The sequence below is a fragment of the Coregonus clupeaformis genome, unplaced genomic scaffold (assembly GCF_020615455.1).
Source record: "Coregonus clupeaformis isolate EN_2021a unplaced genomic scaffold, ASM2061545v1 scaf2951, whole genome shotgun sequence".
NCBI classification, from domain to species: Eukaryota; Metazoa; Chordata; class Actinopteri; order Salmoniformes; family Salmonidae; genus Coregonus; species Coregonus clupeaformis.
Genome location: NW_025536405.1, coordinates 32788 through 59664, shown reverse-complemented (window position 1 = coordinate 59664; position 26877 = coordinate 32788). Strand labels below are relative to the sequence as shown.

The window sequence follows — 26877 nt, the reverse complement described above, 5'->3', positions numbered from 1 at the left end:
GAAAAATATTCTCGGTGGGGCTGTGCCATACTTTTTTTTCCTGTAACCATCGCTGATATCTTTGCTTAAACAAACTGCAGGACAGCAGTGCTCAGTGAAACATTCAGTAATTATTTAATGCCAATATTAAAAAGTTGAGGCATTCTTACACAAAAACATATTACACAAACCCAAGCCTTTCATTTGCATTTAAAGTGAACTTTTCACCATTGGTAGTAAACAGGCAACGCAACAGGGCATGCTGTCAGAACAGAGTGGGAAAGTGGACAATAACATGAAATTATTATAAAGTTTATAGGAAATCTTACACTGTATGAGGAAGGGATGTATAATATACAGAAATGGATATCAAGTGATGAACTCAAACCTTTGACTGGAAGAATAGCATACAGTATTTTATGATCATACTAAATGTGACTAATTGTTAATGTGCTCCAAGAGAATTTCGCAACAATTAATTGATACAAAACAACATATATACAGTAATATTAGCAAAGACACTATTAAGACTTTCCTAGAGTACCATATATAACTGGATTTTTATGCTAAGATCAACTATATAACAAAGAAACATGCGGCCAGAGCTGCTCTGTGTGTGTGTCTGTCATCTTATTTGTAGAGGAATTTTGCCCGTCTGTCCTTCTGAGTGGCAAACCTCTCAATGACCCTTTGATTAAAGTCAGGAATGTCCCTGACAAGTTTCTTCTCCATGGAGAGCATGGCCAGAGCGTTCAGGGCGATCCTGTGTCATGCTGTTTCTCGAGGGAAGGTCTTGATCCTTTTCAGTGTAGAGAAGCACCTTTCTGACTCAGCAGTTGTCGTGGGGTGTGGTAGAGGATCTTGAGGAGGCTGGCAGTCTCTGTGAAAGTGCTCTGAAGGTTGTTCTCCATGCAAGAACTGGAGTACAGGGCACTGCACCACTACAAGCCTTGAACTCACTGTTCTCATAGATGAGGGACAGTTTGGTTTTGAGCTTGGACCTTGTCCAATATGGGTTACGCCTCCACGGTTGTTTCAAGCGCCGTATCGGGAACTTCACACTGTGTTGTGGGAACAACTCTCCGTGCAATAGTGTTGCGCTGATGAGGTGCTGGGTGAAGGGAGAACCTCTCTTTTGGCATGACTCAGGATGGTATCACATACCTGTAAAGATACATCATCAGCTTCTAATTTGCAATTAAGCTATTTTGATGCAAGTGATCCTGACTGACACATGCCTATGTCCAACTCAAGTATAAGGATCGCCAAGGTGCTGATTGTTCAGGGTTTTGGCTACATACCACCAGGCCTGAAAAAAGTTCCTAGGTGGGGAAACATTTGACAATTACATCACAACTTACCTCTATAGCCAACCTCTGTTGTTCTCCTGGTCCCAGCATCCTCCGTCGCTGATGGGCTGTTGCTGCCGTCAGATCGCTGTCCCCCACACAAAGAGGGAATTCGAGGCCCTGGGTCCAAAAAAATAAAGTTTAATTTGATAACTTGCAATCAGACTTCTTAACTCACTGTAATTCCCCCTCAACACACACAACCAGTGACTTATATATATATATATAGACAGACAGACAGACAGACAGACAGACAGACAGAGTGTGTATATACACACAAACTATGTGTAGTAACTGCTTTTAACCTGTGATGTACAAATTAACTGATGTTATTACGTTTTAAAGCCTTTTTCTATTACATTTGTGAGAGGATGCAACATAATTTTGTTCTGCTGTTCACTTAGCAATAAAGTTAATATTCAATAACAACTAGGCCTCTTCTAGAAATTGACCTGGTGTGACACCTGAATAATTATTACAAACTGTGTAGCACCCTTTCCTGCATTATTATCAACGTCTGATTGTGTCTTCTCTTTCCTTTTTAAAATACTAAAACAAATATAATTGTGGACGGCTCTATGATAATCGCTCACACAAGCACCAACTGGCAGTGGGTGGAACGTCAGTCGTCGTCAGCTTGAAGGCGACAAAATCAGCACTCTTTACTTCCTCCAGGATGTAATCCTTAAGCATTGACAGCATACAGTCCAACAGCTCGTTCTGTATCGTCTTTGACGTGCCCTTAAAAAACGGTAGCTGTCTTCAGGTGCTCCTCCAGCACACTGTCGAGGGAGGCAACAAAATCCACTAAGCCCCGGAAAATGCCGGGGGTTGTCTGAGGAGTCAGTCTCCTCGTGCCTACGTCAAGGGGGCCAACTCAAAAGCCCCACAGAACTTCACACAATCGATAATTTGGATAGATATGTGCCTGTTTTTTATCCACCTCCTCATTGTGTTTCCTCACCGCAATCCTGTGGCCGTCACAATCCAGCTGCGTAGCAATGTTCACCCTTCCTAATACAGCTAGCTTTACAGAGTTGTCCATGTGTGCCCTGGTGTTCTCATGTTTCTTTACCTTCTCTGACAGGTGCTTCATATCCCTCACCCGTCACCTGTCCATGCTGAATCCGACCCCTGGGCTGTTTTAAAAGCAAGCACGGAAAGCAAAATAAAGCATTAGCATCAGTGCACCCAGCTAGCCAAGCCTTCCTGGTGTACCAGCTACGGGAGAAGCCGCGCATATACTGCTTCCCTTTCTCGCTAGCCTGCTGTCTGATTGAGAGTCAGGTTGATCTGGGCCCAGCTCTTTCACCGAACTTTCTCTGACAAAGTTCTCCTCTCAAAACGGATCTTGGAAGGGAGAGATTTCACCGAGTTAGGGTTGGGTCTTGAGGAGTAATCGTTTGCGTTCGCCATTGTTGTCTAGTAAAAATGGCGTCACTGGACTCCCGGTCCTTATTTTATCAGGGGGCGAGCTTGAAGCCGGTAAAATAATCGCCCTCCTTGATTCGATTTACAGATCGCTTATTGACTACATTTTATGTCATACATTCATATCTTAAATTAGCAATTGGCTTAACTACTACGTGACCCGCCTCCTCGGGGCACTTCTGTATCGCCCAGAGCTGACGAGGCGTTTGACAGGCAGAGGAAAGGTTGCGAATATGATTTTCTATCATATCTTACACATATTACTGTGTGCATTCCATATTTCAAACACACAAATATCTGACATACTGATGTATTTTATTATTATTATTATTATTATTTTTTATTTTTATTTTTTAAAATAATTTTATTTAAGGGCGGCGCCCTAGCGTCTATCGGCCAGCGCCACTGGTTAAATGCCTTAATCTATGTTTATTTCTGAGGCTACCATATAAATATTGAAGTCTACAGATATGCAATGATTTTTTTGAGATATGCATGGGACGCCCACAAATAACAGAACAAAATAATTTATACATATTTATTATAACATCAGAACTGATGCCACATGTTAACAATTAACTCCCCATTCACATATTTCAGGGAATGATTTATCTATCAAAAGCACTAGCCTATTTGCAAAGTTTTTTAAATTTGCATTGTTCATTTCTGCATGAGATACGATAACACCTTTACAAATAAAATTACAAAGTAATCAAAAATTAAATAGGACACAGTTTGCAGGTTTTAATTCCAACACGATATCCTACAGAGAGATATAATAAACATAATTATAATTTTTTGGTCTATGTGTGTGAAGAGCCAATGCAGTAAGGGTGCATTTTAACAAAGTGGGCGGGAGAAGTTGGGTCTCTTTTGGGTGGCAGCAACGTAGAATCTGAATGTCCTACATTAGAGGAAGTTGTCATCACTGGAGACATAGGAGAAGCCAGTGAAAGCATTTGGGCTGCTGGTTGATAAATTGGAGAATTCAGGGGTAACCCCCACAGAGCCTGACACCATCTCTTTGGTGAACTCTGGATCAATGTGCTGCATGTCTGCCGGGCCTTTCTGTTGGGACAAAAGGTTTAGCACAGCAGAAAATACTGAATTCATGTTATATTAATTATGTATGCTATGGATCTTAATTCTACAAAAAAGAATACTGAAATCAAATTTGTATCACACACTTACCACGTTGGGGTTGTATGGAGGTTTGATTCTCCGATGGTAGAGGTCATCCCAGTTTATCGGCGAGAAAAAAGTATGGTTTTTAACTTCAAGCTATATGTGAAAGACAAAAAATTTCAAGGCTCAATGCAGCCGTTTTGATCTCGATATCAAATAATTTCTGTAATAGTTTTCCATTAAAATTGTCAAAAATAAACAAAAATAGCTTTTTAGCAAAAAACTATTTCTCAAGCAACAATTTTGCTAGGACTGTCTGGGGGTGGTCTGAGTGATGGGCCTAATGGCAGAGATATGTAACCTGAAAACTAGCTGTTATTGGCAGGGAGGTTTGGAACTCTTTCTTATTGGTCTATTAACTTATACTGCCTGCCAGGCAGTGAAAATCTGAGGCCCACACCTGACCCCAACCCACAAATATAGACAATGCCCTATACAGTCAGAGATGGCAGAAGATTTTTTGACATACCTTTTTAGATCATTTCCAACATTTTGGTAGGCTTTTTGTTAGTCAACTTGTCTATAATTAGATGCATGCATCTTCTCTTCTGTCATTATGTTGCCCTAGAAGACTAAATACACCCTTGCTCACCAGAATGTCATAAATCGATAGAATGAATGCTTCAATCTAGTTGACATCTGTAAAGTTTTTCTCTTTCCTTTTTCATCTCTGCTTCTCTCACACAGCAAATACATTTAGGGACTAGGGAGAAAATGCAATAACTAAAAAACTGGAAACATTTGAAGTTAAGGAAATTAAAAGCCCAACATGTTTTTGATAACATTTCAGTTCGGCTTGGATGCATATTTTATGTGGTTGAAATACTAACAGCTTTTATGATGCTGATAAAGATAGCACCGCCACCTTTACAGACGGTCCCTAACCACAAATTCTTTCAAGGTGCTGAAATAAATAAATCACATTTCTCCACTATTGTTTCGAGTTGCTGCCTGCTCCTGAATACAAATGTACATTTGGTATATCATTTTCATGCAAGAAATGCCTAATTCTGCAGGAGTTAATATTATATTAGGCTATGTGAGAGGTTATAGACCTACAGTCAGTGTCCAGAGTTCAGGCTACTATTCCATTTAACCCATCTGAACAGTACAGTTCACTTGATGTGCCATTTTGAAGTCTCCATCTTGTGGCTGTCTAATTTGCATAGCGCCTCACAATCATCGCACATAACATAGGCACTGCTATCATACTCTTTTACCATTTCACCAAATCTTTCCCAAACGTTAGACTACTGTTTTGGCCCTCCCTTCTATTTATTTTCAACTCTCCATTTCGCAGCTTTTCTCTTCTTTACTCCGACATTGTCCTTTTTGCCTCAGTGGATCGACTGTAACTTTTTCTGCCCAAGTACCCAAAAGCATTTTGCAATTGTTGTGTATTTGATGCACTACAATTAGTCTCTAAATCTTAGGCTACGCCAGATAAAAACAATGAAAGAAAAACCTAAATGTAGCCTATAGATATGAGTTGCACAAGAATTATACATCTAGGAAAGAGAGAGAAAGTAGACTGTCCGGTGAGGACATCCTGATCCTGTGTATTCTGACAAGTTCCCTCACAAAGTCTGCGATAGCACCCAGCCTGCGGTGTTGGTCTTTCTGTAGGAGGCCCATCAGCAGGTCACACGCCACAGAGCTGGCCCCCCGTGGCAGACTCAAGGGCCTGTGGAGGATGTTGTCATACATCTCAGACATATCCTGGCTATAGAAGGGGGGCTGGAAGGAACAGAGGACAAAATGAGTTGATACCCACAATGAGGTGTAGCCGACTTGGATTGGAAAAGTATAAATACATTACTATAGTATGCAGAACCATAATACATTACAGTAATGTACATGTGAATAGGTATTTCAGAGGCTATGCTCACCAGCCCATATATCATCTCATAAAGTACAGTTCCCAGACACCACCAGTCTACCGTGTGGTCATAGGGCTGCTGTTTCAACACCTCTGGAGCCAAATACTACAGAGCAAAAGGCAGTGTCAGTGGATACAGTGACTAAGGGAAATGGGGGGACTGTAGGATATACAATAGAAACCAAATGTACCTCTGGGGTTCCACAGAAAGTAGAGGTGGTGGACTCTGCGTCTATCCCCTCTTTACACAAGCCAAAGTCAGTCAACACAACATGGCCCTGGAGAAGGTCCAAGTCAAAACATCAGGGTGACCTTGTTTGACCCACGGAGAACTAATATAACGATAGTCCAGAGCTCATGATACACATACACTTACCTCTGAGTCTAGCAGGACATTCTCAGGCTTCAAGTCTCTACAACAGAGAAAATTGTTGCTTTTTAAAAACAGAGAACCTACTGTACAGCCTAAAGGCACTGCTGACAGAATGACCTTCCACAGAGGGAGCATGGGAAACCAGCAGAGAACATGTGGGTTTACTGTGAATGACCTGTGAATGCTGTTAAGTGGGTGAGACTTAGTTGTCAACATTGTTGAGCGGCTGTGACTGACCTGTAAACAATGTTGAGCGAGTGTAAGTAACCGATGGCACTGGCCACCTCAGCCGTGTAGAAGCGAGCCCTTGGCTCTGAGAAGCAGTGCTCTCTCTGAAGGTGATAGAAAAGCTACAGTGGAATATCAAAAGTAGAAGTAAATTAAATGAGCGCTGCCCATTATTTGAGAAGTTTAGAAGATTCTCTCCTATGTCTTTATTCCATATCGTACCTCTCCTCCATTGACGTAATCCATGACAAAGTAGAGCTTCTCTGGGGTCTGGAACGAGTAGTGGAGCCCCACCAGGAAGGGATGTTTCATACTCTTGAGCAGCACATTCCTCTCTGCCATGATGTTCTTTTGCTTCACATAGAAGAATCCAGCGGCAAATAAATACAGCACTTGTGAATCATTATTGTTAAACCCACTCCTACTGACAGTATATTCACCTTTTTTTATAAATATTTTTTAATCTACTGTTATATTCAGAATTCAACTGATTATGTGAAAAGCTGAGTGGAACCTCTTTTTTCTTCAGTATGATTTTTTTCTGCAGCACTTTCACAGCATAGAACTTGTTGTCGGATTTCAGTTTGGCAAGAAGAACCTGGGGACAAAACAAAATTGATTCCTAATAAGGTAATAACACAAAGTATATCATTGTTGGTTATACACCAACAGCACTTTTGTCAATTTAGAGAGCACTGCCAAAGATGACCCTACCTTTCCAAATGTTCCTTTCCCAATTATAGCCAGGATTTCAAAGTCTGATGGCTTGGCACTAAAACATAAGAGGGAACAGTGTGGATGAAAGAGGCAAATGGCTTTAGTAGTATACTGTACTATAGTATATAGTGTCTTTAGATTTTTAAATGTATAGGCAAGGCTTTGCTGTATCTCTTTGTTCTGCGGAAAGCCCTTCCACGTCATCCCCAGATATCACCAATACCAGTGTATATACAGGGCTGCAGTTGCCAAAATAGTGACACATCCTCAGGGTTCTGCCAACAAGTTCATTCATGTCAATAAGAGAGGATCTGATTTTTTTGTGCAAACCATGATAAAGCCTGGGAGGGTCATCTCTCAGTCAGACCGCATGCTGGTGTTGATAACAATAACATTATTGTTGTGATGTTTCATCTGTCAACGACTATCCACTCAGTGTTTGCTATATGCTGGGTGAGTGCATTGCAGAAAATAGCTAGACATGGATTTACAATTCCCTCTGGCCTCAGCGGCCTGCCCTTAATCCCTTCCTTTACAATTGTTCCTGACCTAACTTGCTTTACCTCTCAACTTAGTTTCCAATTGGCTCATTCATCCCCCTTCCTCTCCCCTGTAACTATTCCCCAAGTCGTTGCTGTAAATGAGAATGATTTCTCAGTCAACTTACCTGGTAAAATATGGGTTAAATAACAATTAATTTGTAACTTGTATAAAAAAAATATCACTAATTAGAGATAGTCAGGTCCAAAATTATTGGCACCCTTGATAAAGACAAGCAAAACATACTAAAATAAATACAAATACTGACCTATATTGTATGCTCCAAAAAAGTTGAAAATTTTATTAATTTATACTAATACAATTGCTCAGAGAATAAGATTTTGTTTAACAAGTAATACAACAAAATAGGGTTAATAATTATTGGAACATCTTTATCAAGGGTGCCAATAATTTGGGATGAGTTCATTTAGTATTAGTAGTGTGTTTAGTGTTCACTTCTTACACATTTACAACATCTACAGTATTTACATTTTTATTATTAGACAATCATGACCTGAAGTGTGGACTGCAACAATGATCCCAGTGTGTGTATCCACATTGCTTGTTGCATATTGTCATAACGCCTGGCTACTCACTGATGATTGTGTGAGTGACCAAGGTTGACTTCAATGGAGTTTGCTGATCGAAGCTGTGAAGCAATTTGAGGAGACAATATTACTGTGCTAAATGGTTTCAAGTAAACAATGTCATGTTCATTGATTAGATTGATTGCAGAGGGGACAAATAATAGCTATAGAATAATGAACCATCACACACACCATGTCATTTAGTGAAAATAAAAGTGATTGGAAAATATACATTCAAATATACCTGACTCCAATTATCCATGTCTCTTTTCTGTGCCTATCGGGGTGGCAGTCAACGGCATTTGAACAGAAATTGATTATTTATACCATCAAATAGGAGATCTCAAAATAACTTAACAATTTTTTAAATACCGACTTGAAACTAGAAATCAATAAACATTAGTAGTATACACAAATTTGATGAAATGTAACTAATAAACAAATACAGCAGGAGCATTAAGTTGATCAATGATCTTACCCTTTCAAGTCTCAGACGAATAAGTATCTTTGGCCAAGTCTTATGTCCAAAATCTAAGAGAAAATAGCGTAAATTCATAGAAGATTCTCGCATATGTAAAGTGTAAGAAATTGACTGATGCTGGACATCCAGAAGACTGGCGCAAACTCATTTGCGCACAACAGGTTTTATCACTGTAAACAAGTATTACGCAAACCCACATGGTGGCATGTATACAGAGTTTTGATACGCTCAAACTACTTGTCAAATTCAAAGGTGCATTCACCAAGAGGACTCAGGAATTTAATACTGTAGCCTAGTTGTCTCAACATATTTCCTTTTGAAACAAACCAAACTGCACATATTATTTTACACATACTGTTTGTACACACACATTTTACTGCAATTAATTAGGTACATCTTATTATGGTGACCACTTCAAATAATAGGACAGTCAAAGCCAAACATATCAAGACTGTTTATAAACATGAACGCTTAACACATTTTCTTTTTAAAAAGCAGATTGGTTTAGGGGGGAAATAATCTGATTTCTCAGGGCAAACAGTGACATTTTCCATACATCTTCTCTTTGAAAATAGCCAATACATTACTAATGCTGTCTAGCCTATACAGACAGCATCAACTACACCAACAGCAAAGAAACCAATAAATAAACCAATATAAATTAGCATAATTAATAATCAAAACATTTCAAAGAAAGTAAAAGTATCTTCATAGGGAGAACAATTTCTATGGAAAAAGATATGTGTGATTGTTGCTCTTCATTTCCCTCTATTTTAGATTTGTGAAGATAGTATTAACGTAATACCTTGCCATCTACCTATAGCAATCACGATATGATACTGGAATACCAGAGATTCAATGAAGCAATGCAGAAGGTGGTGAGAACCAGGTTTTTAAAATTAGAAGATAATTAATTGACTCTTGAAAGACCAACATCATCAACCAGTATCTTTAACATGAAGCATAAGCAATCTCAGAAAGATAAGGAAACTGAGAACAACTCTACTATGCGTTCTATAGTAATCTACAATCTTTCAGACTGGTTCTCATGCAAAGTTAAAAACATGAAAGATGTTATCGTACTACAATCACAACTTCAATACCACCAAGTGCTCAGAGAGGGACAAATTGAAACACTTGGAGCTGCATTCGATTCGTGAATTATTTTCAAACAATCTTTCATACTTCCTACTTAAACAAGTGGATTTAATCTTGGGAAGTCGACCTGGATCGGGAACAGGAGCGGGATTTAGAGCGTGAGGGGGATCCAGAGGCTGAGCGCTTGGCTGGGGACTTGGATTGGTGAAGGTCTTCTTGTGGGCAGGGAGACTTGGAGGCAGACTTGGACCGCTGTCCGTTTCCATTCTCTGTGGAGGGTGGGGAACGATTCTGGGACTTGTCGCTGACAGACTTATCCTTGGAACGGCCTCTGGTTCCCCTCTCAGATTTTACTTTAGAGCGAGACTTGCGTGTGTGGGACTGAGAGCGAGATTTGTGGCTCGTCGAGCAGCTGCGAGACTTGTGAGCGCCGGAGCGAGAACGGGACTTGGAACGGGACTTGCGAGACTTGGAGCGGGTCGGGGACTTAGAGCGGGACTTCTTCCCAGATCTAGAACAGGATTTGTGGTCAGATCTGGAGCGAGAGCGCCATTTACTGCACGAGAGTGACCTGTGGAGAACAAACACACAGGAATTTAAACTAGGTCTTGTATTTGTATAGTTGTCTTGTAAAGTATGTGTGCTTGTCTCTATGCTACTGTGTCACAATTACATTTCCCCTCTGGGATAAACTAAGTATTCATCTATGTAACTACCCCAGCCTTGTGAAGTATTGGAGTTATTGGGCAGCGCAGATGCAATTTGGTCAGTGTTCTTACCGTGAGCGTGACCTGGAGTGGCTTCCAGAACTTCTGCTGCAAGAGCGACGTCTGCTGCGAGACCTGGGAGATCAAACACATTGTAAGCTTTGGTAACTAACCAGCTTTGGTACTAGAATGACAGCAAACGAAACCTACAACACCTTCCACATTAGGGCTGTAAGGACCCAAAGGCTGCATTTAAGAGGTGTGGTAAGTCCAGACCTATCCTGACCTAGAGCAGCTGCCAGAGTAGGAGCGTCGGCGGCGAGGCTTGTCCTTCACCAGGCGGATCTTCCTCCCATTGATGTCAGTGCCGTCCAGCTTGTCCAGGGCCCTCCTCATGTCCGAGCGGGATCGGAACTCAATCACCCCCTCGTTGGTCCGCTCCTTATGGGCGTCGGCATAGGTCACCTCACCAGCCTGGCGCATGAAGTCCTGTCAACCAAAAAACACATTGAATAAATGAACAGGCACATTTTTAAAATGAGTGTTCTTGAAACAAATATGTTTGTCCTGTTGTTTGGACCCTGTTTTAAGAGAAGGTTGGATAAAATATAAAATGGAGACTTGAGACTCAGTGCTCACCTTTAGGTCCTGCCAGCTGCAGCGACTAGAGAGGTTCTCCACAATAAGGCGGTACTCTGTGCGTACAGGTGGCCCGTACTTGTCCCAGCCAGTGCGGCTTCGGCTGCTGTAACCACTACTGCCTTTAAAGAACACGGAACAGTCAGTATGGCACAGTGGGGGAGTCTACAGCGGCTACACTGGGGCTGAAAACTCAGGGGGGGGCTACTAAAACTGATCCTCTGACTTTTATCCCTGTGTGGACCCATCAGGTCACTAGACTCAACATTATTGTACTAATTAGTGATGTGGTCTTACATTTCCATGGCAGAGGAAGTAACACATACATTCAGCCAATGTCCATCTGAGCATCATGGCAGTCACAGGGAATGGACAGCATTCCTGCTCTTTGCTTAAATACCAATTTATCTGATTCATCAACCTCAAGCTTACATTTATTCTGCTGTACAAAGAGGTATACATCCCAACCACACAGTACTACTAAAATGGGGGGGAAATATCTACCAACTGATACCATAGTAGCTGGCAGAAATGTACCAGTCAACAGATGCCATATGACTTACAACTGGATGCAAACTGCTCTCTTATGAAACAGTTAGCGAACACTGACATGTTTTTTTGGCTTCAACCTTTTGCGATATTTCTTTTTAACAGAAAAACCAATGGGATTCCTCACCATCACCCTGGTCTATTGGCAAAAGGCTGCTGTCATCATGGCTTCCGGTAAGGTCAGCCAAGAGGTCATACGTCAAAGGTCACACACACATTAAGGTGAAAGCCAAGGCCAAACGGGACAGGCAGTCATCTTAGCCAGTCATCATCAGTCATCTTAGCCTATAGGGAAACGGATTCAGCCCGCAGTGGACTCTTTCAAATTGAAACATCAAGGACTTTGTTAATGTTGAAGTCAGATGGTATAATGAACACATTGCATCTATATCCTTTAGTTTACATTACAGCCAGGCTGCTTGCATATAAAAACCAGGCAGTGGGTGCATTGAGATTGTACCAATGCCATAAAGTAAGCAGCACAGCTGAAATGTAAACACTACATTTAACATGCCCAACCAAAACCTTACAGTAAAGCAGATCTATAGGTAAAACGTGTTTAAACAGCAGCATCGTTGGAAACCCGTAAGTAAGCACTTCACTGTAAGTCTACACCGGTTGTTTACGAAACATAGTTACAAATAAAATAGTATTTTGATCAAATTGTGTTTTTCACATGCTAAAAGTGGCTTAAGTGGTAATTTCAGCAAAAAAGACACTGCATACATCCAAACACATTATTATAACGTTCAATCTTGTGCTTCATTCAAATTGCATTTATAAGGCTACAGGGAGGAGGTAATATTTCAGCGGCCCCCAAATTTGATTTATTTTACATTTTTTTAACCAGGTAAACCAGTTGAGAACAACTTCTCATTTACAACTGCGACCTGGCCAAGACAAAGCAAAGCAGTGCGATAAAAAACAACACAATTACAAGGAACAGGTAGCTAAGTGTTGTCATTACTTTACTTCCCGCTGCTGGAACTCTCCATCATCACACCTGATAAAAGTAAATTATGTAATTGTGCTGTAGTTACACATACAACTTATCAGAGAACACTTACTACGTCCACCTCCGCCAGTACGGTATACATCACGTTCCCTCCGCAGGCCACGAGCGTGCTCAATGACGACTCGTTCACCGCAAAGCTCTTTCCCGTTCAGCTCATAAACTGCATCGTCGGCGTCACGCGTGTCCTCGAACTCCACGAAGCCGTACCTGCAACATTCGATCGTGCATGTGAGCGAGAAGAAGGAGCAATCATTGCTGACATTAGGTCTACGGGCTAACTCAACAACCGCTGACTAGCTAACTAGCTAGGTATTGTACTGCTTCAGTAGTCGCCATTTTGCCCACACGAACCTAGCTATCTAAAATCTTACCCATTCTTCAGATCAACCTCCAGTAGCTTCCCGTAACCACTGAAAAACCTTTGGATGTCTTTCTCACGAACATGATAACTCAATCTGCCGACATAGAGACGCGGCATTTTGGCCAGTATTTGTAATACTGTTCTAGAGTTCTCCAAGCTAACTGTATGGAGGTCCTAAAACGCCCGGGTGTGTGTCTGCATAAATCCCAAATCACTCCCTACCCCTTCCCCTCCTCTCTCCATTTGCACGTTCACGCGCGCCTCCGTCATTATGCAAAAGCGTCCCAAAACTGAGGTTGTAGGTGCCAATTAGACCCTCCAATAGGCACTTCGGGCAAGTCTTCACAGCGAAGTGCTATCCCTAAACGCACCGCAATATGTTTGTTGTTTGCACTGTTTGATATACAATAAGAGAGGCTTGCCTAATTATATGCCACGTGAGTTTGTTTATGTTGACACATGTAACAGATTAAATACCACTCAAATTAAAATGTTTAACTGTTACTGAGATGTATCTTGTAAAACAAAAGGGGAGCTTTGTTAATTAGAATTTCATGCTGGTTTTATTATTTAAAAGTGGAACATTAATTGCATCATTCAAGTAAAGAGTGTGTCCCGAAGTAGATGAGTTTATTGATCCCCTTTCCACTCTCTGGAAGTCAAACTCTGAGTTTCGTCAGCAACACGTGACTGACAACGGAGGGCCCTCCGAGGGAGTCGGTAGGGGCACGGGTGTGGTTAGAAATTCACAGTGTGTGTGCCATAGAGGCCTCTAGTTGCCAAAAGGCAGAATTAACAAAGATATTTATAACTAAATGTGGTATTATGCCGCATTCAAAACAACTGGGAGCTCAGAAATCCACGACTTCCGACGTTCAAGACAACTGGGAAAGAAACGAGCTCCAACTGGGAAAATTCATTTTGAATGGTCATCCAACTCGGAATCTCGGGCCTCTTTCTACAGCTCTGATTTTTCGACCTTAAGATCACAGATGTCATGATTTTACCTAGTTTTTCCCCCCAGAGTTCCCAGTTGTCTTGAATGCTCCATTAGCATGGGCAGCGCCATTGAGGGCTTCCACCATTTTAATGTAGTCAACTGGGTGGGACTTCCAACTTCATTGGCTGATCCCTCCTGATGACCTGGTTGGACATGACGCCAACAGGGTCATCAGGAGGGATCAGCCAATGAAGTTGGAAGTCCCACCCAATCGTGAAGAAGAAAATTGAGTAGGCTACTTTAAAATGGAGACAGCTTTAATGGCGTCACAGACGCTATAATGGCACAGATACAAAGATGAGTCCTCTATCTCTATGGTTTGTGCTCTGGAGCATGCACTAAATTGCATACAGACATTTTTTGACATTAAGCCACACTAATGTGCAGTTTGTGTACATCAAAGATTTGACCATCAAAAATTCAAAATGTTTGTTGGGCACACGTGATTTTATCTCATAGAACAAAACGTATAATATCCCCATAGCCTGTGTTAACCTCAGACCTTATTTTTGCATGTATTACAAAACCCTATTCTTTCCCCATCCATTTCCCAATAGGAATGGGTGAACGGATGGCTGAATGTAACTTATTTCAAATTTTTAGGACTACAAGCTGGCGAGCTCTGTGCAGTTTGTGCACATCAGAGATTGGGCCATCAAAAATCCAAACTGTTTGTTGGGCAAACAAAAATCCACTAAATGTTCATGTGCACTTGATTTCTATTAGCAATAAAAAAATTTTTTTAAAAATAGGCCTATAATTTGAAGCTACCATAACTATCCATGGACCTATTTCTCCATGTTTTTGTTAACTTTGTAAACAAACTATACTGATTCATAATGAATTAAGTTTACTCTCACTCTCTCTACAACCACTCCACTCTTGGATGAGCACACCTCTGGAACACACAGACACAGAAAACCATTTTGGGACTCATAACTAATGGAAGGGAAACTCCTCAGAATTTGACAAAGCTCCAAAATGAGGAGCTAGAGACCTTTTAGAAAGAGCTGGTTGAACTCGGGGGAATGGCAGAACAGCCACCGACAGAGAGGAAGCTGGCCTGGCTACTGTACAGAAAGTCAATAAGACAACAACACGAGAGATATGAGTGTATCCAGAGGGCTTTCCTGACCAGGAAACAGAGTGAGAATGAGTTCAAAGGACATGAGAGAGACTCATTAAAGGATGACAATTTTATTTAATTCTTCATTTTTCTTTACAGCTTTACAGATACCTACATACACATCTAATTCTCCAGATAAACCAAACTAAGAGATTGCTGGAAAGCATTGATTGTCCACATCCTCTGACACTTAACACCATGCTGAAGGGGGTGAAACATAAAATAAGTAACACACACGTAGATGTAACAGACACACACAGACAGACACACACACTTATGGGTTCCATCACAGACATGTAGTCTGGTCTCAGATCTGTTTGTGTGGCCTCTCTATATGCCCTGTGAGGGCAGGAATAGGAGAAGGGTGATAATGGACAAAAATAGGTGGTAAGGAAAAGAGATATGACATATAGAACCCAGTTACACACACAAGGCTACATAGAACAAAAGGCACTGCCAGCAGGAACAGCCTAAACACTGAGCAGGGTTGGGTTATAAGGGGTTGAGGAGGTAAGGGAATGGGATGGACATGGGCATCAGGAAGGCATGTGCTTTTGGATGATGAGAGAGAGTCACTGGAATACATAGGTATTACCTCTCATTTAATATTTATACTATTATCTCCAGCCCAGACTCACACACCAATGATAACAATAATTATAGCCAATAATAATAATTTGTTCTCCAATGTTTACTACCAGTGCCTTCAGAAAGTATTTACTTTTTACAAAAAAAAAATTGTGTTACAGCCTGAATTTTAAATATATTAAATTTAGATGTTGTGTCACTGACCTACACACAATACCACATACTGTCAAAGTAGAATTTAGTTTGTAGAACACAAAATTAAAAGCTGACATGTCTTGAGTCAATAAGTATTCAACCCCTTTGTTATGGCAAGCGTAAAAATGTGCTTAACGAATCGCATAATAAGTTGCATGGACTCAGTGTTCAATAATAGTGGTTAACATGATTTTTAAATAACTACCCCATCTCTGTTCCCCACACATACAATTATCTGTAAGGTCCCTCAAATCGAGTAGTGAATTTCAAGCACAGATTCAACCACAAAGACCAGGGAGGTTTTTCAATGCCTCTATTGGTAGATGGGCATCTATTGGTAGATGGGTAAAAATTTAAAAAAGTAGATGCTGAATTTCCCTTTGAGCATGGTGAAGTTGTTAATTAGGCTTTGGATGGTGTATCAATACAACCAGTGGCTACAAAGATACAGGCATCCTTCCTAACTCAGTTGCCGGAGAGGAATGAAACTGCTCAGGGATTTCACCATGAGGCCAATGGTGATTTTAAAACAGTTACAGAGTTTAATGGTTGTGATATGAGAAAACTGAAGATGGATCAACAACATTGTAGTTACTCCACAATACTATCCTAAGTGACAGAGTGAAAAGAAGGAAGCCTGTACAGAATACAAATATTCCAAAGCATGCATCCTGTTTGCAGCAAGGCACTAAAGTAATACTGCAAAAAAATGTGTCAAAGAAATGAACTTTTTGTCTTGAATACAAAGTGTTATATTTGGGGTAAATCCAATACATCACTGAGTAACACGCTTCATATTTTCAAGCATGGTGGTGGCTGCATCATGTTATGGGTATGCTTGTCATCGGCAAGGACTAGGGCAGCGTTTTCCAAACTCGGTCCTCGGGCTTGAAGATTAGTTGATTATTTGAATCAGCTGTGTAGTGCTAGGGCAAAAACCAAAATGTGCACCCCTCCGGGTCCCGAGGACCGAGTTTGGGAAACCCTGGACTAGGGAGAAGAAGAAAAAAGAAAAAATGGAATACAGCTATAAGCACAGGCAAAATCAAGAGGAAAACCTGCTTTCTATGGCAATACTTAAATGGCTGTCTAGCAATGAATAATCAACAATCAACTTGAAAGAGCTTGAAGAATTTAAATAAAAATAATGTGCAAATATTGTTCAATCCAAGGGCCTCATTTATTAATATTGCGTAGAAACTATTCTAAAATATTATTTACAAACGGAATTTAGAATGGTGTATGCATAGAAAAAGTGTGATTTATCAAACAATCCTGCGAGCGTCATACGCACACTGGTAGGAGATAACCTCTGTAGTTCAGCTGGTAGAGCACGGCGCTTGTAACGCCAAGGTAGTGGGTTCGATCCCCGGGACCACCCATACACAAAAAATGTATGCACGCATGACTGTAAGTCGCTTTGGATAAAAGCGTCTGCTAAATGGCATATTATTATTATAAATACCAATTGTTCTCAGCCTCAGTGCTCGTGCACGACCTTGGTGGTTTGCGTTTCAAAATGCCCCTAATTAAACATATGGTCAAAACCATCACTTTAAAGCATGTGGGGAATATAGAACAACCATGAAATACAACAGCATAACCAAAAAATTCAAACTTTTTCGAGACTGATATTGAGGTGCTAGTGTCAAAGATTGAGTACAACCACAATATTTTATTTGGCTCGCTCAGTTGTGGCTTGACCATATAAAAAAAACATAGCTACAAAGTGATGACCATTACGACAACTCAAGTTGCTTTAGCAATGGTAAATATACTTCAAATAAGTAGGCAACACTCACCAATAAGCCATCCATTCTCAACAGCTCCTTCCTGTAGGCGTATAGGCAACATTGCTGTTCTGCAGAATGAACCAGTCGTGCGTTCCACCAGGCCACCTTGCCACCACATTCAGCAGCGTCTTTTGCGCATCACATAACCTATCACATGCGCATAACGAGTGGAAGCCTTTTCTGTTCACATAATTTAAATAGTTTTGGGATGGTAATTTTATGGCGATGTGGGTGCCGTCTATTGCTCCGTTCTTATTTGGGAACCCATAATTGGCATCATGGCAAAGAAAGCCCTCTTGACTTCAACCTGTTGTGCGATGGTCTATGGAAATTGTTTGTTACTGTTAGTTTTGCTAATGATTTCATTCAAAACATTGGCTTAGCAAGGGCTGTAAAATGCCGATCGGCAAGCTCCCGCTGAAAAGTACCCGTTGCCAAGTACCCTTAAAGTACTATTTTTAAAGTAGGTCTTAAATCCTCTCAAAAATCCAATAAGATTGGTTTTGGGAAATTATATCTGATGAGCCAATCTGTACTTTCTGCAGAAAAAGTTCCACCTGTCTCTAAAAACACGCTTTCTGCTAAATGCAGCGTGTGCCAAATCTTCAAACAGAGCAAGATCAGCCATCACTCATTCGATTTGACATTAGCTCAGTCTTTTATAGCATTTCAACAATGTTTGAATACTTTAACAAATTACTGTACTTTATATGGATTATTATCGTAACAAATGTACTGATGTGGTCAAATTATATAGCATGTCAAGATATGTTGCATGAATTCACAATGGAAATACAACTAAATAAAACAAATGATTTAATTATTACTTTGACAATTTCACACATTTTCAACATATTTTCCCCATTCTATGCTTGACATGCAGTTCCCTTATTCCACCACTTGGCACTGTGGGTACGCATGGTCATCGCTGTGCTTAAATGTATGCACACTCAAGCAAACTTTCATTTTGATAAATCTCACACTTTGAGTTGAATGACCCCACGCATGGTTTACACACAGATTTGTGCCTATGCATGATTGATAAATGAGGCCCCAGGTGTGCAAAGTTCTTAGAGACTTACCCAAAAACACTGTAATCACTGGCAAAGTTGCTTCTACAAAGTATGACTCAGGGGTGTGAATATGTATGTAAATGAGATATTCTGTATTTCATTTTCAATACATTTGCAAACATATCTAAAAACATGTTTTCACTTTGTCATAATGGGATATTGTGTGTAGATGGGTGAGAAAAAAAATATTGAATCCATTTCGAATTCAGGCTGTAACACAACAAAATGTGGAATAAGTCAAGGGCTATGAATACTTTCTGAACGCACTGTATGCATCACACTGAGATAAATATAATTGATATTATAGAATTCCCTTTTTACAAAATAATCACTCATTTCCTGCCTAATTTCCTGCCCATTCTCTAGGATACTATACAGACTGGAAGACCTGTGGCCAGAATCAGTTTGCAAAACAGGTTTATTCTACAATACGTCGTCTTTTCAGTCAGATCTCCCACTGCCTCTGTGGAGAGAGGGACACAGGGGTTCTGTCCCTCTTAATAATCTTAACTTTGGTGTGATCGGCAGAATGGTGTTTCTCAGCTCAATGAACATTACGGACAGGAGTTTTTCCTGACCACATGAACTGACCAGGAATACCTCCTCGCGGTATGACCCTTGACCTCCAATCAGTGTTTAAGCATCAGTTCCTCTCATTCACTCAGTCCTGTAACAGTCGGCTCAGTAGCAGGGCTTCATGGACCTGTCACAGCACCACAGAGTGGCTGGCTCTAACAGGCCTCTAACAACAGTAGTTACAGCTGCATACGCTCTACACAGACACAGGGCCAGTAGCATGGCAAGTCTCCCATCAGGTGAAATGTCAATTTCCAGGTTAGGAGATAGGGGTCAGGGGTTATTGATGACAGGGTGAAGGGTACACAAAGAGTCCGAACATCAGCATCCCATTGAACTGTTTGTAAATGCTTAAAACACCAGCAGATGTTTCAAGCAGTGAAGGAATGGTTACTGATTGTGCTGATTGTTTACATACTGTATGCTTACGTAGAATGGGTTAATGAATAACAGGATGGATATCTATTGGGTATAGAAGGCCTACTGTATGTCGCTATATATGTGACTGCAGTCAGGGTACACAAATGGCTCTCTGAAGAGACTAGTGTCTATGGGAATAACATCTACCTATGAAATGCAAGCCTGTCTGCACAAGACCTCCCACACTAACATGGTTACTCTGGTAGAGGGAGATGCAGGGTTAAGTGCAAGTTAGCCGCCTGAGATAGAGGGTTCATTTCAGTGCTGGATAAAGAAGTTAGGACAGAGAGTTCAGGTCTTCTTATGCTTCTGTAGCCTTCTGAGCTCAATAGAGCAGTTCTATGAGAAACACTGCTGTACATCCCTGGGACTGATATGAGAGGAGTCTGAAGATGAGAATGGATTCTGGTGTTCCTTTTACCACACCCTAACCCTACACAGCTTTACCCCACAATACCAACCCTGCTTCCCAATCCAACCATACCCTCCCCCATATCCTACCCTCGGCCCTGGATAAGATGGCATGCAGGGACAACATGAGAGTTGATATCATAAATATCAAGTAATGGAACATTCCAAATGGTCCACCCACCATGGAGCGTTGCTTTGAATAGTAATGTCTGTTCTAGTCCTAAATCTTTATGCATGGGCACTGGGGCAGATAGAGAAAGTTGAGACTCATGCGTAAGTAACACTTGCAGTAGCAGCAGCAGCAGTAGAATCTTAAACACATTATCAGACCAAACTGAGATTCAATGTAACATTAGAAGACCCATCAGGTCAGATTGTCAGATCAAACCGAGATATCTGAGCCCAAAGAAGTCAGAGGGTCATTCAGTTCAGTGTCTTTTACTCCCAGGGATACACACACTTCTTTTGTTCCAGCATCCTGTCCACTCATCCTTCAAACAGTCCCTTTTTCCCTTTCCATCCTTTCTTAACCCCACCTCTCTTCTCCAGAGGGGATGTGAGGAGTGAGGGAGGAGCTGACCGTGTCCTGAGGGGAGAATAGGAGTCTGTAAGCCTGAGTGGGTTCCTGTCTCTCCCTGGGTCAACAGAGGGGTGAGGGTTGAAAGGTCAGAGTGAGAGATGAGGGGTCAAGGGTGAGGGGTCAGGGTTGATGCTCCTGTAGTGCCTTCTGCAAGCTCTGTCGGTAGGCTGTGAATCTCTTCTCCTCTCACCACCTGTCACGCTCCGCCTCCTCCTTCTCCAGAATCACCAGGAAGTTCTGCAGTTCAGGAATCGAGAACGCATGCCACTGAGAGGAAGAGAGCGAAAGAGAGAGAGAGCGATATTAGTGATGTTAAAGATGGCATTCATGTAGCAATTAATGATTTTACGACACACGGTATGTGTGTGTGTATGTGGGGTGGGGGGGTTGTGTTTGTCTTACCGCTACCTCTTCGGTCTCATTCTCCTTGAGGACAAAGCTAAGCAGCTCAGGATCTGGACCCACCACCAGTCTCAGAGCGAGAGGACACTCCACAAGAGGAAGCTTCTGGAACAGGTCTACACAGACACACGACAAAGGAAAGACACATTAGATTCCACATCCACATATTATCAGAAATCTTCAAACCTACACTCAGTAGGGGGACAGAATGTAAATGTGCGAATGTATATACGTGTAATCTGTGTGTGTAACTCACCCTGTCCATCACGGTGTGTCTGTCTGTACAGGGCAAACTTGTGTGGGTTATCCAGCACCATAAACTTCTTCAGCAGGCCCTGTATGACCTCCTTAACCGTGGTAGTACTACTGATGTGGATCTGCTTCACACAATCACTGGGCAGGTAGAACGACGTCCGCTTCTCACTCAACCCTGCTCCTTCCCCCTCCTGGCCCTCTGACACCATCATTGGCCGACCGTGTCTTTCCGCCTGGCCCGCCTGTCCGTCTAATCCCGCCCCCTCCACAGCGAGCACCGTGACTGGTCGACTTAGTCTGAGGTGGACCTTAATGAAGCCAGTGTACAAACCATCAGCACCCTGGGGGAGAGAGAGAGCGAGAGAGAGAGAGAGAGAGAGAGAGAGATGCATGTGTGTCTATAATGGTAAATTCCGATTCAGTACTTCATACTAGTACACTCATCGAAAAAAGGGTTCCAAAAGGGTTCTTCGGCTATCCCCATAGGAGAACCCTTTTTGGTTGCAGGTAGAACCCTTTTGGGTTTCATGTAGAACCCTCTGTAGAAAGGGTTCTACATTGAACCCAAAAGGGTTCTACCTGTAACCAAAAAGGGTTCTTCAAAGGGTTCTCCTATGGGGACAGCCAAAGAACCCTTTTAAGGTTCTAGATAGCACCGTGTATATTTTACATGTTGTAGCACTCACCAGTTTCATGCCATTCTCTGAGACCGTAGAGTTGAAGTCCTCTATCCTGGCCCGCAACTCTTCCTCTGACAGAGCCTTGGTCCCTCCCTCCTCTTCCTCTTTGACCTCATTCTGCTGAAACACAGAGAGACAGACAACAAGCTGTGTGAGAAACAGGAACTGCAGTACAGGGGGAAGGACACCTTGAGTATATGATGTTTCCTTCAGTCTGCTGCTCTCACTCCAAACAGCAGAGGGTGCTATGTTTCAGACAGGCACAGTGGAGTTTCCACTCAGGCCTAAGAACACACACACACACACACACACACACACACAAACACACACTGGCTTCTGGACACTGGCTTCTGGCTCTAACATTTATAGATGTTAGAACCCCCCCCATCCTCCCAAACCCCAGCATGATGACACAACACTGCAGTTGCCCCCACAGACAGGACAGTACAGTCGTGGTCAAAAGTTTTGAGAATGACACAAATACTAATTTTCACAAAGTATGCTGCCTCAGTTTTGATGATGGCAATTTGCATATACTCCAGAATATCATGAAGAGTGATCAGATTAATTGCAATTAATTGCAAAGTCCCTCTTTGCCATGAAAATGAACTTAATCCCAAAACAACATTTCCACTGCATTTCAGCCCTGCCACAAAAGGACCAGCTGCCATCATGTCAGTGATTCTCTCGTTAACACAGGTGAGAGTGTTGACGAGGACAAGGCTGGAGATCACTCTGTCATGCTGATTGAGTTTGAATAACAGACTGGAAGCTTTAAAAGGAGGGTGGTGCTTGAAATCATTGTTCTTCCTCTGTTAACCATGGTTACCTGCAAGGAAACACGTGCCGTCATCATTACTTTGCACAAAAAGAGCTTCACAGGCAAGGATATTGCTGCTAGTAAGATTGCACCTAAATCAACCATTTATCGGATCATCAAGAACTTCAAGGAGAGAGGTTCAATTGTTGTGAAGAAGGCGTCAGGGCACCCAAGAAAGTCCAGCAAGCGCCAGGACCGTCTCCTAAAGTTGATTCAGCTGCGGGATCGGGACACCACCAGTGCAGAGCTTGCTCAGGAATGGCAGCAGGCAGGTGTGAGTGCATCTGCACGCACAGTGAGGCTAATACTTTTGGAGGATGGCCTGGTGAAGAAGGGCAGCAAAGAAGACACTTTTCTCCAGGAAAAAACATCAGGGACAGACTGATATTCTGCAAAAGGTACAGGGATTGGACTGCTGAGGACTGGGGTAAAGTCATTTTCTCTGATGAATCCCCTTTCTGATTGTTTGGGGCATCCGGAAAACACCTTGTCCGGAGAAGACAAGGTGAGCTCTACCATCAGTCCTGTGTCATGCCAACAGTAAAGCATCCTGAGACCATTCATGTGTGGGGTTGCTTCTCAGCCAAGGGAGTGGGCTCACTCACAATTTTGCCTAAGAACACAGCCATGAATAAAGAATGGTACCAACACATCCTCCGAGAGCAACTTCTCCCAACCATCCAAGAACAGTTTGGTGATGACCAATGCTTTTTCCAGCAGAATGGAGCACCTTGCCATAAGGGAAAAGTGATAACTAAGTGGCTCGGGGAACAAAACATCGACATTTTGTGTCCATGGCCAGGAAACTCCCCAGACCTTAATCCCATTGAGAACTTGTGGTCGATCCTCAAGAGGCGGGTGGACAAACAAAATCCCACAAACTCTGACAAACTCCAAGCATTGATTATGCAAGAATGGGCTGCCATCAGTTAGGATGTGGCCCAGAAGTTAATTGACAGCATGCCAGGGCGGATTGCAGAGGTCTTGAAAAAGAAGGGTCAACACTGCAAATATTGACTCTTTGCATAAACTTAATGTAATTGTCAATAAAAGCCTTTGAAACTTATGGAATTCTTGTAATTATACTTCAGTATACCATAGTAGCATCTGACAAAAATATCTCATAACACTGAAGCAGCGAACTTTGTGAAGACCAATACTTGTGTAATTTAACTTTTGACCACGACTGTAGGGCAGGAAGTATTCTGAATGGAGCAGAGACACAGAGAATTACACTATGACTCTATGCCTCTCTGTCCCTCTTTCTCTCCTTCTTTCTCCCTCTTCATCCCCACTGACAGACACATCAAGCAGTCACTCTGACAGCTCCAATCTCTCCCACTGCTAAGGCCACGAAAAAGCACAAAACTCTCCCTCCCACCATGCAGTGTGACTGAAGGGCTCATCATGGGGATGAGGGAGAGATGAAGGAGGAGGGGTGATGGGGCGCGAAGGGAAGATGAGAATGGGGGAGTGGAGGCGAGATGAGGAGGGAAGATGGGGAGGCATGGTTGCTGAGCAAGCCTTAGCAACACAGAGTTTAACTGGGTTATTTATAGATGCATCCTCTTATGTGGATGCTGTTTTATTTTTTATCCTCTTTTTCATTCTCTTTTTCTGGGACACAGTGGTGTGAGAGATAGACGATAGGGGAATAGAGAGAGAGAATGCAGGGCAGGAATCATTTATGTATGGGAGTCCTCAGGGTGTGAGGGGCCTGAGTCTGCTTCATTCAGTACAGTCACTTTGTACACGTGTGTGTGTGTGTGTGTCGTGTGCAGCATTTCTTGGCTTGCGTTAGCAGAGATGGGGAGCAGGATCAGTCTGAACAGGACGTTGTGTCTTCCCTTTCTTCTCTCCTCTCTTCTCTCATTACAGACCATTAACTTCTCTCCTCCATGAATATGAACAATATGCTTGGGTGGAGAGTTGTGTTTGTTGTGCGTTTAGTGTGTGTGTGCGGCAACTTTCCATGGCATGGCTTAGTGTGTGTGTGTGTGTTTATCTTGGCATGTTCCAGTGCAGTAAGAGTTAATGATGCGAGAATGCAGAGGAAGCTTTGGGCAAACTGGTATAAATGTCAAACTGACCATCTCTAAACAACCACAAGACTAAACACTAACACAAATACCTTGAAACAGCATGAACATTCCTGTAACACAGAAGCTAGAGGATTGGCACAGCATTACTGTATTATGTGCAACTCCTCCCTGTAGGCCCCTCAGGGGTGCGTGCTTAGTCCCCTCCTGTACTCCCTGTTCACCCACGACTGCGTGGCCACACACAACTCCAACACAATCATTAAGTTTGCAGACGACGCAACGGTGGTATGCCTGATCACCGATGACGATGAGACAGCCTACAGGGAGGAGGTCAGAGACCTGGCAGTGTGGTGCCAGGACAACAACCACTCCCTCAACGTCAGCAAGACAAAGGAGCTGATCGTGGACAACAGGAAACAGAGGACCGAGCATGCCCCCATTCACATTGACGGGGCTGTAGTGGAGCCGGTCGAGAGCTTCAAGTTCCTCAGTGTCCACATCACTAAGGCTTTATCATGATCCAAACTAGGGTTGAATATTTTCCAGGTATTTTACAAATCTTCCACCCCGAGAATAAATCACTTTTCTCCCGGGTAACCCAGTATTTCCCGCCAAAACCGGAAGTGTCATTCAAAATCAGTATAAAGCATATAAATTAAATATGTCTGTATTTGATTAGAGCTTTGATCAGCATGAAAATTCTATCCTGATGCTACCCGAGCCTGATGAGCCATATATTAAATACATTTTATGAGCCCTACATGAATGACATTTAATGAACCCAAGCCCAAAAAAGCCCAAATGATTGTGCTGTTATCCAATACATGGCCTATATGATATAGGCTACTGCACATTACGCATGACAGAAAAACATAAAAGCCCATAGATGTAGCTAGCTATATGAGTAAATAAATGAAACTAGCTACAGTAGGCTAATCTTCTTGAGTGTGAACTGTATTACTGTATACTATATGGACTGGAATTACGTACATCGTTCAAACCACGATAAAGCAGAAGAGAACATGTGATTCTGGTGCAGCACATACGGCCTACAAAGTTACAAGTATAGGCTAGCGAATTTGATTTTAATTTTGAAATATAATAGGACCTATTTGTATAATTAGTAGGCTGACACATATATACCTTTCATAATATTTCCCCTAATGTTATTAGCCTACCTCCTCTTTCTCTCTCTCTATTGTTGGTTCATTCCTTCCTCGCTTTCAACAGTTAAATGAAATAAGTTTTGTTGTCCTTATCTTCGCCATTCTAATGACATCCTTGAATAATATAGGACTAGAATTAGATGCAGAAGGCTTTCACTTCTCTTCAGGAAGATTGAATGGTTATGGGTCTGAATAAACAACTGCTATAGCCTAACGCCATCGCACGTTCGCTCTTCTTTCAAACTACCAGTGAGTTCTATTGGCTGCTGTATATAACATTCAGCAAGAAAAAGCTTGTCCCTCTTCGAATAGTCAATGGAGTTGATGGAGAGAGAGAAAGACTGCGAAAGACTGCGAGAGAGTGCTCTCGCAAACACTGATTTAAAGCAACAATATTCGAGTAATAGGCTGTTTTAAAACTCTGCAGCTGCAATTTAAAAATTATAATCTTTACAATTAAAAAACAAGGTGACCCCCGAAAGCCAGATGGAGATGGGTAAATTAGACATGCATTCAGTCTTTATATTACTGTAGTATAGGCTATGCTGCAGCAAATGTAGGCCTACCTGTCACAATAAAAAAAGTTACCATGATGACATGATAGGTCTACATGCATTGTGAACTGCGCTCCA

The 26877-nt window shown here is 42.0% G+C and overlaps 2 protein-coding genes and 1 pseudogene across 3 annotated transcripts; all 3 read right to left on the bottom strand.

Moving 5' to 3' along the window:
• Nucleotides 1-3283: 3283 nt before the first annotated feature.
• LOC121578690 (serine/threonine-protein kinase Sgk2) lies at nt 3284-8882 on the bottom strand. 2 transcript variants are annotated; one of them, XM_041893078.1, is made up of 13 exons: nt 8747-8882; nt 8513-8545; nt 8278-8330; nt 7139-7196; nt 6939-7022; nt 6647-6778; nt 6434-6546; nt 6200-6236; nt 6015-6101; nt 5834-5929; nt 5526-5681; nt 3951-4040; nt 3284-3827 (listed from the first exon to the last, which is right to left on the bottom strand). In XM_041893078.1, exons 1-13 carry the CDS (start codon nt 8837-8839, stop codon nt 3669-3671), a joined length of 1191 nt encoding a protein of 396 aa, XP_041749012.1. In that variant the 5' UTR covers nt 8840-8882; the 3' UTR covers nt 3284-3668. The 2 variants fall into 2 exon arrangements, with proteins under 2 accessions (XP_041749012.1, XP_041749013.1); XM_041893079.1 differs by lacking the exon at nt 8513-8545.
• A 1073-nt stretch (nt 8883-9955) lies between these two features.
• Nucleotides 9956-13235, bottom strand: LOC121578691 (serine/arginine-rich splicing factor 6-like). The gene is made up of 7 exons (XM_045219971.1): nt 13129-13235; nt 12813-12964; nt 11194-11315; nt 10841-11043; nt 10627-10689; nt 10202-10382; nt 9956-10144 (listed from the first exon to the last, which is right to left on the bottom strand). Exons 1-7 carry the CDS (start codon nt 13233-13235, stop codon nt 9956-9958), a joined length of 1017 nt encoding a protein of 338 aa, XP_045075906.1.
• A 7507-nt stretch (nt 13236-20742) lies between these two features.
• Nucleotides 20743-22580, bottom strand: LOC123489282 (annotated as a pseudogene).
• Between the last annotated feature and the right edge of the window lie 4297 nt (nt 22581-26877).